The 12831-nt window shown below is 52.2% G+C and overlaps 1 protein-coding gene across 1 annotated transcript; it reads left to right on the top strand.

Moving 5' to 3' along the window:
• Positions 1-8225: 8225 nt before the first annotated feature.
• Positions 8226-9995, top strand: LMJF_23_0720 (hypothetical protein; the record flags this gene model as incomplete). Its single annotated transcript, XM_001683355.1, has 1 exon — positions 8226-9995. One exon carries the CDS (start codon positions 8226-8228, stop codon positions 9993-9995), a length of 1770 nt encoding a protein of 589 aa, XP_001683407.1.
• Between the last annotated feature and the right edge of the window lie 2836 nt (positions 9996-12831).

The following is a 12831-nucleotide window of genomic DNA, read 5'->3' as shown; positions in this document are numbered from 1 at the left end:
TGCAGTGTAACCCTCCTCTCATCCTTCTTCTTTATCTCTTTCTTTCACTACGTCTGCCCACCCCGCACCCCCTCCTTTGGGCACTGAAGCTTGTACCACTCTTCCGACTCGTTTTTCTTGTTTCTCTTCTTAAACTCTTCGTTTACATCGCCGCCCATCTCTCTGTCTCTCTCTCTCTGTGCTCCCTCCTGTTTTTTTTCTATTTCGTCTCGCCGTTAGCGGCATCGGCTGGCTAGATGTCCTCTGCTTTCCCCTTCCTTCTTCCCTTTCGTTTCAGTGTGTTGCACACCTCCAGGCTTTCTGTTTCCTTTTATACTCATTTTGTTGCTCTCGCCCTTGTCGCACCCGCGCGCGCGTGTGTGTGTGTGCTGGTTGATGTCTCCTTCCCCCTCCCCTACTTTCGCCCCTCCTTCGGCACGCGTTCGTGATGCTGTCATGGATGGCCGTCTTCCCTCTTCTTCGCCAAACCGTTTCCCCCCCCACCCCTTTTTTTTTGCGTTGGCTCTTTTTCTACTCCGCTCCTTTTTCTTTTTTCTTTTTTTCGTTGCCTCGATTTGCGGAGCCCCGGTTGACTTGTGTTTTTAACCATCACGGACGTGATCGCACACGCACATATGCGCGCAGTGGACCTGTGTTCTTTCGTTTTTTTTTTCGTATTTTTTTCCAGCCTTTTAAATTTGACTCTCTGTCTGTCTGTTCACTGTTCTCCTGCCTACGAGGGGAGGAGTGAAAGATCGCTTGCCCCTCTCCCTCTCCCTCCCCCCTCTCTCTCTCTCGCGCGCGCTGAAGTATCTCTAGAAAGTGGCGCTCAGCACCTTCCTTTCTTCGTCTTCACCTTCTGTGGTCTCTCTTTGTGTGTTGTTCTTTCTCCTTGTCGCCTGTTGTCGGACATGTTATTTGTTTATTTCTGTGTTTACGCCTTCCCCATTTGTTCTTCCCCCCCTTCCTCCCCTTCCTCCCCATCATGCTCGTTGTGGGAGGACCGGCGTTGTCTTTTAGTTCCATTCCGAGGAGCAGGACGTTTCTTGCCTTGTCTCTTTCTCTCTCGACTCTCTCTTTTTTCTCTTGTTATATTTTCATCACCCCTTCCCCTTTCTGGTGTTCAAAAAATGTTTACTTGCTCTATCATGTAGTTCTTGTCGTACCGCTGTCCAAGCTCGCGTTACTGTTTCCCTCGCTCTTCGCGCCACTCTTGCGACTTCACTGTCTTCGTGTAGGGTTTTTTTTTTGTGTGTGTGGTGAGATATGATCACGTTTTCTTTTGTTCAAGACAAAAAACTATATATATATATATATATATTTCTCCCCCCGGCTTCACGCTTTGATACCATTCTTTTCCCTCTTCTCTCGCTCTGCCAGTCTGTCGCGGCGGCGTCTTGCTGTGGTGTGGCTCCCTGTCGCTGCCACTGCCTCTTGTGTTGGACAGAATGAGAGCTTGGGGTGGGGGGCTGAGGGGAAGCGGTGAGAGCTGCCCCGTTTCCCAGACCTCCTCCTCCTTCCCCCCTCCTTCCCTCCCTCCCTACTGCCGTACTACGTTCTCCATCGCGTGCCTTTTTTTCTTGCGCTTTGTTCGTCAATTCCGGTCATAGAGACCTCCACGCGTGTGCATGTGTGTGTGTTTTCCTTTCGTTGGATGAATAAATGTGCGTGCATGTAAACAGGGAGGCACTTGCACGCACATGTGAGCAGCTCCTCCTCCTCTTCTTTCTCTTCCAACAGCAGCAGCAGCAGCAGCGGAGCGTCCGTGTGCCGCGGCTCTTTTTTTTCGCGCTCAGGCGTTGATCCCACTCCCCTCCGTCTCCGTCTCCGTTCCCGCCCCCACCCCTGTCATTCCTCAAAGAGGGAAGAAGACGCAACATACACAAAATAGTGAAGTGAATGTACCGCGTGGGGGAAGGTCGGGGAGTTTTTTTTTTTGGGAAAAGGCGACAGAGGGGTTGAAACGAGACGCCGCGACAACGAAGAACAGCGTGCGTGGCGGGTGTATAGATGCGAGGACGTGCCCGTCGAGGAACTGGCTGGGTGCATATCTACAAAGCAAGCTTCGTCTAGTGCAGCGTTTTATGCATGCCACTGCGCACAGTGAACAATATCTGCACAGTCGCATCAGTGACACGCGTCTACTTCTTTGGCTCTTTTCCTTTCATCTGTTTGGTTTGGAGAGTGCGCCTGCGTACCTCTCTGGCTAGCCGGCATTTTTTTTCGTGTTTCACTTACTTTTTTGTGTGTGTCGGCGAACCCCTTCCTCCCTCCCCCTTCCTTCTCGTTGGCCCTCGCCCTGCATCCTCCTCCACTCTTTTCGCCATCATCGGTGACTGCGGCTCAGCTAGTAGTGACGCGCGAAACGAACACACCAAAAAAAAAAACAACGGGAAAATACCTCGCTCTTGACATGTCTTGCTGCTTTGCAACAGAACCTGCTGCTTTCGGATTCACAGAAGAGAGGAAGAAAGCGGAATACAATGTGGCCCGGGTCAAGGACTCACCCGGAAGCGAGCGCATGACACACCCGCATACACCTCTACGTGTGTCCGCCTGCGTGTTTTTATCTTGCGACGGCGTATATGGGGCAGTACAGAACAGCACATGCCTCCTGCTCCTATCTAGTACATGCCCCAAGGCAGAGAGCGAGCGAGCGAGCGAGAACAGCGGTGTTGCCAAGCAAGAACAAAACAAAACGCGTACTGAACCCTTGCGCCTTCTTTTTTTATTTGTGTGTGTGTGTGTTATAGTGACGTAGGAAATCTTTTTGTGGCTTAGTCTTGTGTGTTTGGTAATAACTCCAGCAAACATGAAAAGAGAGTGCCAGCTTCATCCGTGTCTGCGTGGGTGTCCTTCTTCCTTGCGAGTGCGTGGCGAGGCCGCACACCTTCACCGACCGCGTTTCATTTCTCCTTCTCTCTTCCCTCTGGAGAGGCTGACAAGAGCGAAGGGAAGCAACGCGACCGGTAGACTTATCCCAACGCACTCCGGGCCTGAAGGACGAGGATATACCTTTGTGGTGTGAGTGGTTGCACATGTATATATATATATATACTTGGACGCACGCACACACGTACGCGCGCGAAGTAGAGCACGAAACACAGAGGCAAAGCGCACCAACGGAAGCACGAAGGTTCCAAGAGCTAGAAAAAAACCAAATAAAACGGAAAGAGGCTTCCACTTGTCGGATGGACTATCCAAAGAGCGACAACGGACGCAGAGAACAAAAAAGGTTCACCGCTTCCTCATATTTCTTTTTGTCCTCCCCCCTTCGCCCAATTCTTGTTGTTGACGCCTCACCCGGCCTTTTATTTATGTGTGTAAGCGTCATCCGTGGTTGAAAAGAGAAGCAATACAGAAGGCTGCGGTGAAACGCCAGCGCCCTCATGGAGGGCAAAAGGTAATCAAGTGACTCTCCTCCGCGCTAGGCACACATACACAATCATACGCCGACACGCACCCTCACGCGAAGCAGATCTTGCCATGGAGTCCTTGTGAAAGTGTGCCCTGCCCGAGCTTTCCTCTCTCTCTCTCTCTTCCGTTTGAGACTCTTCGTCCCCTTCTGTAGCATTCTCTTACCTCCTCCTCCTTTTTTTTCTTGTTTGATTACTGTTGTGGTTGTTTGGCGGACTGGTGTGTTGTTCTGCTTTTCTTCGTGGCTTGGCTTCCCCCGACTCCATCCCCCTCCCTTGCTTGTCGGTGTGCGTAATACGGAGAAGAAGGCACATGCACACAAACACACACTGAAAAGAAAGGCGACACAGCAGCAACAACACCTCCAAGCCCTCTCCCCTCTTCGGAACAGTATATATATATATATAAGCAGACATCCACTTGTATGGCATCTTACCCGTTTTCGTGTCTTGTCGCCGCCTTGGGGAAGGGTGTATGTGCATGTGCATGTGCTTGTGCGTATGCGGAGGGCGCATGGTATAGTTATGGCTGTTACCGTAGCGGCTGTGAAAGATGTTCTTTTCTTTCCGCCAGCCTAGCAATGTGGAAGCACGCACCGTTTTTTTTTCTGTTTTAGCTCACTCACTCACTCACTCACTCACTCTCTCTCTGTCTGTGTGTGTGTGTGTGTGTGTGTGTGTGTGTCTGAGTGTGTCTGAGTGTGTCTGTGCGTGTCTGTGTCTGTGTGTGTGTGTGTGCAGACGTTCTTTGTGTCTGTTGACATTCTTTCGCGCTATTCTTCGTTTTTTTTTGTGTTCCGCCTTCTTCCTCTTCGCGTCTCCCTCCTCCCCCCTCCCCTCCCTCTTTTCTCTCTTTTTTTTTTTTAGCTTCTCATCTGGAGTCTGACTGGAAAACAGAACAAACAGATCGACAAACCAGAAGAAACACACCCACCCACAGACACAGACAGACACACACGGAAGCCGAGAGAGACGGAACGCCCACGCAGACGATGGAAGCGAGGCACGCCTGATCTTTGAGGGTTGACTGTCAGGAAGGGCGGCGTGCTGGAGTCGCACCTCTCCCCCTCCCCCCTCTTCACCCTTCCCGTGGCGCACCTAGGCAAGCATGCTGAAAGGAGAGAGCACGGAGCGACGGCGATGGCGGCAATGACAGCTTTGCTGCCTCTTACGCCATGAAGCTCCCCGCTCTGTTCTCTTCGAAATAGCCCAACATCACGCCACATGCAGACACGTGAATCTCAAGGCCATCTTCAGTGAGTGCGCGGCAGGGCTACGCATCTGCACGCATCTCTGCTGTTCTGTGCCGCCCTCTTTACCACTACGAGCACCCCCCTCTTACTCCCCGTCTTTCTCCTCCTCTCTTACGAGTTTTTGTTCCTGCTTCATCTCTGTTTCTTGCATTGGTATTGTGCATGTATGTATGCGTATGTACACATGAAAACGCACGTACATGTATGCGCACGCTACGCAGTGTACCTGAGCAAACACCAACACCACTACCACCAGTACCACCACCACCACTACGCACTCACAAAAAAGGAAGTGATATTTTTTTCTTCGCCTGTTCAGTAACGCACACACACACCCTCACACACTCACACACACACACATATATATATATACACGAAGACGAACAGGCTCCTTTACGTCAGCTTCTTTAAATAGGAAAGCAACGCGAAAACGAAATTGCATATATCTACACACATCAATAGTATATATAATATATATACATATATACATATATATAATATATAATATATATTATATATTACCCGCTTTAGCAAACCCGGTAACCAAAAGGTCCAAGACAAGAAAGGCCGCAAGTCTCTTTGCTGTCCGCTCTCAAGTTTTACACTCCCTTGTCTTTTTTTGTTTCTTTATTTGTTATTTATTTATCTTTATATTGTGTCTCACCTTTATTTCTTCTCTGATTTCATTTTTTCCCTCCGTTCCCATCTTCCCGGAGCCGTCTTCTCGCTGTCTCTGTCTCTCTCGATCTATCTGTGTGTATGTGTGTTTCGTGAGTCTCCGTCTACCTCCCGCCTTTCACGTCAACTTGGGGGTCACCTACACAACAACAACCCCTCCCCCCGTACCACTTTTTTTTTTATGTTATCTTTTGATTTTATTTTTGTCACCCCTCTTCCTCCCGCCCCCTTCCTCAAAGAGGCTGACACACCCACACGCATACGCACAACGAGTGCCGCGAGTAGGAAGATATCGAATCGAGGCTAGCGAACTGCGACAAGGAAATCAGAGGGGACGAAAAAAGGGACATAGGAACGAAAGTGAAGGGTACGTTATAGACGAATAAGCGCTGCCCCCGGTATAGCACATACTGCAGTCCCCCCTTTTTTTGTTTTTTTTTTCCACCCAGGGGCACGAATAGGAGAGAGCGAACACGCACCGATACAAAAAAGGAGTAGCTGGCCAAGAACGCGGCTTCACCTTTTTCGTTTTTTTTTTATTTTTCCTTTATTTCTGTGTGTTTGGTCTCTTTCTCTGTTTCGCTTCCCCAGTTCTTAGTGTTATCCACCACCACTGTGATGCAGTTTGCGGAAGCAAACACCCAGCAAAGTTCTACCCCCTCGCCTTCTCCCTCTCTCCGCCATTGTGTTCTCCAGCTTCTCTCTCTGGTTTCTTTGACAGACGAGGGCCTTCTCCCCTTCCTTTTTATTTGTTGTTGTTCGTGCTTCGCTCTTGCCCATTTTCGTTCCGCTCTTCGCGTATCTGAGTAAGCCCCCCTCCCCTTCGTCTACCTCCCCCTTCCCCCCCCCCCCACTCCCCGATCCTTACTGGATACCTTCGCTTCACTGCTGTTGCTGTTGTTGCCCTCGCAGGTATTTTCCGCCCACGTCATTCCTTTTTTTTCATTATTCTTGAATCTTGTCTTGCCAAGAGCGTCACAGAAAAGAAAAAAACAGACAAAACAAAAGGAAGAACGCACCACACTTTATTCCTTGTTCTTTTTCCGTATTCGTGCCGCTCACTTACCCTTTCCTCGCAAGTCTTTAGCAGCAGTTCTCCCTCTCGGCCTCTTCGCCGTCTTTCAGCATTCCTCAGCATCTCTCCTTGTTTTCCATAGCCTCAATCCAACGATTGACCACGTCTGTCTCTGTGTGTCTCTCTTTCTGCCTCTCTTTTCAATTCTTTTTGCTCCTTCCTTCCCTCCCCCTTTCCCCACCCCTCCCCTCCCCCGCTCTCCGTCGAAGATTGTTGTGCCTCTGCCATTATTAGCAATACACTTTCCCGCGTCATCCTGAATCGGTACACTTTGTTCAAGCAGCTGCTTTTTGTGTATGTGTGTGTGTCTTGCTTTACACATCAGTACTTCTTGACCGCTTCTGCTACGTTTCGTTTTTTTTTTGGACTATTTCTTTCGTGTGTGTTTGCGCGTCTCCTTCTGTATTCTCCTTTCCGCTATCTCTAACGCCTTCGTTGTGTGGGTCTTCTTTTTTTTATTTTATTTAGCTTCCTCGTGTGTGCGCGCTGTGCGTGCGAGCGTGTGCGAGTGTGTGTGTGTGTGCGCGCGCATGCGTGCCGTCAACGTTGCCCTTTTTTCTCTCGTACTCTTGGTCTTCGCGTATCTGCTACACAAACACACATACACGCACCTCTCTCTATCTGTCTGGTACTGACCCCTTCCTTTCCTACCCCCTACTCTTTCCACTCTTCTCCAGACGATAAGCACCATCATCACACGCCCCTACCCCACCCCTTTCCTTGGCGGAGTGTCTCTCTATTCCTCACTGTCTTTTTTTTCTTTATTATCTCTTTGTTCCCAGTCGATTTTTCTTTCTCTTGTTGGACTCCCCCCGTCTCTTCCTTCCTTTCTTCCTCGGTGTTACTCCCTCCTCTCTTCTGTTTCCGTGTACCACGGCATCTCTCTGTCTGTCTCTCTCTCTCTCTCTGCGTGTGTGTGTGTGCTCGTACTCTTTCGGTTTGTATTTTGGCTTCTCTTTTTTGTTTTTGTTTTCTTCTTCGTGGCTAAACTTCTCTTGCCCCTCTTCCTCCTTTCCTTTCGTTGTCTTCTTTGAATCTCTCTCTCTGCGTGTGTGTGTCTCTGTGTGTGTCTCTTGCTCTCCTCCGCTTTCGTGGCTCTCTTGTTTTTTTTTCTTCTTGTCCTTGTTGCCCTTCCCGTCTTCCTTCTGTCATCCCCGTCCTCACCGCTTTGTTTTCGTGCCGGTCTCGTCCTACCGTGTCCTTCACACCCTCCCTCCCTTCCCTTCACGCACTGCCCTCCTCTCCTGGCTTCTGTCCTTTGTCGTGGGTCGCCCTCCCACTTTTTGTGTGTGTGTGTGTGTGCTTCTTCTTATCGTTGGGGTGCTTGTGCCTGGAGGTGTGTGTGTGTGTATGTGCGTGTGCGTGTGCGTGTGCATGTATTAACTTTCCTCATTCTCTGTGAGCTCAAGCGCATTTTCTGTTTGTATTTTCACCCCTGTTCCCTTCGCGTGCTTGTTGTAATCTTTACTCCTCTTCTGCGGTTGCCCGGCTCCATTCGACCTCCGACTTTTCAGTTTTTTTTTTTGTGCGCGTGTGAGAGAGATTTCTACTTTTTTGTTTTCCTCGGATCTCTTAGCTTGCCGATCGTCCGGCCTCCTCTCTCTTGCCCCATCGTTTTTTCGATTCAGGTCATCCCCGCTTCACTCTATCGCGCTTGTCCCTGTCGCCTCGATTCGCCTCATCCACCTCTTTTGCTGTCTTATCTTGGACTGCGACCCCTCTTCCCCTCCACACAGCCCCTCCACCTCTTCCTCGGCACCTCCCCAGTCCAGAATGGCAGACAGCTCTAGCGATGGTCCTACCTCGCCCAGCTGGCCGCTGTACATGATGATGGCCGGTCAAGCCGCTGGCGCTGATTCCTTCTGCAAATACCACAGCGGAGGCGCGGCGTCATCCGCTGTGACCCCGTCTGCGGGTGCTGCGGGAGCAGCAGGCAGCATGAGCACCTCCCTGAACGGCGCCCCCGGTCAGCCGGCGAGCGTTGTGCCCCTCGGCGGCGCCGGCTCCTTCTATTTCTCGTTCTGCGGCACAGACGGGCTCATGATTGGCGACACAGCTGATGCAAACCTAAGCACCACTTACGCCAACACCGTCACGACCCCAACCTTCAGCGCAAGCAATACCACCGCCAATAGCCGAGCCGCAAGCTTTACCACCCCTGGCGCCACTGTGGCGAGCGCAATGCAGCTGGCGGCGGTGAATCTCGAGTACTTCTACGGTATCCCCACCCCGAGCGCGCCGAATCGCGCCGACTACGCGGCCTCCAGCGCCGCGAGTAACTGCAGCAGTACCAGCGATCACCACATGAGCGAACGAGGCACGGCGCCGCCGCCGCCGCCGCCGATGAGCACTGGCGCGCAACAGCTCACGAACAACGTGCCGCCGCAGAGCGGGGTGCAGAAGGATGTGCTGGCGCTCATGGCCGCTGAGCAACAGCAGCAGAAGTTTGTGCTGCAGCAGCGCAACGTCTATATGTCGGGATTGCCAATCAACTTCCGCCCCTCTGCCTTCCGCGCGATGTGCGGGGTCTTTGGCCGCATCGAGTCCTCAAAGCTCTGCATGGAGGCGGATGACTCTAGCCGCTGTCGTGGATTTGGTTTTGTGCTGTTCTACGACGTGGAAAGTGCCAACTCGTGCATCTCGTCACTGAACGGAAAGGTGATGCAGGGCCGCACGCTGCAGGTGCGCCGCGCCGACCTCTCCGCCGCACCGCAGCCGCTGCACCCGGTGACGCAGCGCAACCGCACTGGTTCTGGTCTGGTGACTCCGCCGACGCTGGGGCAGCAGACGGCACCAGCCGAGATGCCGCCCGCGCCAGCGACGGCCGCATTCCCTCTCTACAGCCCGCACCCGCCCACTGTTGGCCAGTCCAGCGTGAAACCGGTTGTCATGTCGGCGGTGCCCTTCACCTTCGCGACTCCGAATGGCGTCGCACCACCGCCCGGATCGATCGTTCACAAGTCAGCATCGACCAATGCCTCTTTCCCGCTTGGCACCAACGCATCGGCCTCCAGTTCGCTTGGCGCCACCTCGACACCGACAGTCGTTTACGCCTCAAACAGCACGATGCTCTCCACCATGCGGGGGGGCGTACCTGTGATGCAGCTCTTCACGGCGGTCCCACCGGGTAGCGCACCCGCGATGGGTCCTCAGCCGCCCTCGGCGATGTCGCACACATCACTCAGCAGCCGCGATGGCGCTACCCCGCACACCGAAACCCCCTCGAGTGTGGCAAGCTCCAGCGCACCGATCGGCTTCTCCGCCTCCCAGCACCTCATCCAGCTCCAGGCGCCGACTACGCAGCAGCAGCAACAGCAGAACCTGCCGCAGCACTCCATACAGCTAAAGCCGCAGCCTCCGATGCACCCACCCGCGCAGCCACAGCGACCGATGAGCGTCTGCACAAACGTGGCAATTTACCGCCCACTCGAAACGGCCTCGAGTGCCGGCAACCTTAACCTCAACTCAAGCGCTGGTGGCAGCGCGATGGCGAGCGCTTACAGCGCTAACGGCAACGTTCTGCAGGACTACCTCATGGGCGTGGACCCGAACGCGTCCTCCTCCAATGTCTTCTACTTTATCTCCCCGCCGTAGTCCCTGCGAAGCGATGAACAACGCACGCACACACACACCACAGAAGAAAACGCGGCGAGCGAGACGGAAAGAGAGGCCGAGAGACATCGACGAGTACGGCACCAAACACCACATCAAAAACGAGGCGCACCTCCTAAACAAAAATAAGAAGAAGCCATGTCGACGGCCCTGGAAGAGAGAGAGAGAGACAGCGAGCGAGTGTGTCGGCGTGTGTGTCTCATCCACGCGCCCCCTCTTTGCAGGTTTTTTCTTTGTTTCATTCTGGTAAGCGTGCACCTTTGCCCTACCCAGATGATGGGGGGCACACACACGCACACACACCACTCAGCGCGTGGTATCGCAGGCTCCAGTGGCCCCCATTCCGTGTGTGTGTGGGGGGGCATACAGGCCCCCACTATCCCCTGCCGATGCCGAGCCACCTTCTGGTGGTGGCAGAGTTGAGTGCCCACGACGTAGGGAAGTCAGAGCGATGTAGCGCTGATGATGTCGGCGGTTGTGTTCTGGGTGGCGCTGCGTCGGAGCGGCCTGCAACCGCGTACACGTCTGCGCCATCCATATGATGGGCAGCGTGTCAGCGTGACTCGAGCGTATCCGACCCCCGGCCCTCTCGCTACCTACCAGTGTGGGAAGCCTGCGTGCCCCTCCCGCGGGGGGGACGCACCAGGTGGGGACTGGCACAATGGGAGCGGCTGTGAGGCGACCTGCGGGGCGCACGAGGTGGGTGGGGTAGCGTTCGGGGCAGAGACCGTGCTCAGATAGCTGAGGCGGAATACCTGTAGTGCGTGTGTCTACGACTGCATTGCACGACGCGGATGGGGAGGGGTCTGTGACAGGCCGGGGGGGGGCGCTCGAGCGTGGAGTAAGTCTGATGCTCTGTGGAAGGATGGGCATGTTGAAGCCGAAAAGGATGAGTTACGTGTGTTTTAGTAGAGGCTGAGCTTGCTTTGCAGTACCGCAGATGATCGTGCTGCTTTTCGATTGCGGTGTGTTGTTGGCACGTTTTTCATCGTTTCCCTTTTAGGTTCATTTGTTACCCTGCATGTGTGTACGTATGTGTGTGTATGTCTCTGTGCCTGCTGCTGTGCTTCCCTGTGTCGGTTCTTCACTGTTCCTCCTCGATGGAGATAGTGTCTGCTCCCTTTTTTTTGCCTTGCTCGACGCTCCCCTTTAGCGCGTGCCCTGCTTTCGTTTTCTCATCCCCCTCCTCCTCCCTTATAGTGGACCCTTATCTCCTTTTTTTACTAGGTGCTTCCCTCCTGTTCTCACTGCCGCGTTGCCATTGTGGTCGTCGTGGCTTCTATTTCTCGTTTCTCCTTGGTTTTGCTTGCTGATGGTACAGTGCCTCTGCGCAGTTGTGCTACGGCTGTCTTTGATGCGGCGGGATGCAGAAAGAGAGGAAAAGAGCTTCTTGATTGTTCCTCTCTTCGTCTTCCACGCATACTTGACACGCAGAGAATGTACGCGCATGATGCCTCCTGTCGTGCTTCATTGTAGTGTAAACCTTGTATTTCTTTTCTTGGTTTCGCGTTTTTGTTGTCGTGGTAACGCGTGTCTTTACTGGTTAGTTTTTTCATTACGTTGTCTTTTGAAGTCTTTCTGCTGTGGTCTGCCTCCTTCTCGTTCCCCCACGGCCATTGCGCGCAACACGAATCCGCGTTGCTGCTTCTCTTGTTGCGTATTTCCCTTTGGATTTTTTCGTTTTTCTCGTCCCAGCTGGATACATGCAGGTGCACTTTTCTTTTAGTGTTCGCCTTTTTTAGTGTTTCACCGCGTACTGCACCCGCTCCTCCCGCTGTTTTTCTTCTGTTTTTTTTTTTGTTTTTTGCCTTTGATTGTTGATGTGCCTCTCTCCCCCTGGTGTGTATGTGTGTGCTTAAAATGTTTTGTGACTGCTGTGTTTTGGTCATGTGTGCCTTTATAGCCCTATCGTCGATTCACTGGTTTACTGATGTCGTTGTGGGCGACTTTACTCCACATATTTTTTTCTTCACGTTCTTGGCAGGCGTAGGTCTTATATGCACGTATATGTATATCTATTTGCGCGCACACCCTTACCCCCTCGGTTTCCGGCTCTCTTATCGGAGTGTATCAATATCAAATCTATGTATATCTCTATCTATATACATGTATGTATATGTGTATGTGTCTCTTGCTTCCTTCTTATTTGTGGCAGCTGCGCACCGCATCTCTCTGCCTGCCTGCCCGTCTGTCTCCGTATCTCTATTTATTTATTATCTGCGTTGTTTGTTTGGCTCGTATTTTTCGTCTTAATTTTTATGTTGCCTTGTATCCGTTAGCCGTAGTGCAACTAATGAGGAGAGCTGTAGTTGTATGCGTGTGCCTGTTGGTGTGTGCTTGTGTGTTTTTTTTATATTTTTCCGTTTTCCTTGTCAGAGAATGACAGGTTACTAATAACAACAACCCCCCTCCTCCTCCTCCTCCTCCTCCCCCCAAAAACATGGCATTGCGTTCATCTATTTCGAATGTAAGTGTATTGTGTGTTTTGTGTCTTCGCGGATCGTGGTTCTCTCTCGATGGCCAGGCGCCTGTGTGGAGTTTTGCGTTCCGTTCATGTCTTTCTTTTTTTTTTCTTCGGGTTTCGCTCTGGATGAAAAAAAAACGAAAGACACTTAACCGTGGAGGTGAATGAGTGCTCTGATGTGGCGTTGACGACCTCAACGCGCCAGACCGCAGGCACACGCCTACCCACGCACCCACTCCCTTCCGGCTCTTTCAGGACAATAACAACAGAAACAAGAATCGCTCAATCATGCTAAAGATGGGCTTTCTCTCTCACTGTGGATGTGTGTACAGGCCCACTTTGTGTACATCTTTT

This window comes from Leishmania major, chromosome 23 (genome assembly GCF_000002725.2).
Source record: "Leishmania major strain Friedlin complete genome, chromosome 23".
Taxonomy (NCBI): Eukaryota; Euglenozoa; class Kinetoplastea; order Trypanosomatida; family Trypanosomatidae; genus Leishmania; species Leishmania major.
Note: the sequence above shows the minus strand (reverse complement) of the source record. Positions and strands in the feature narration are given on the sequence as shown.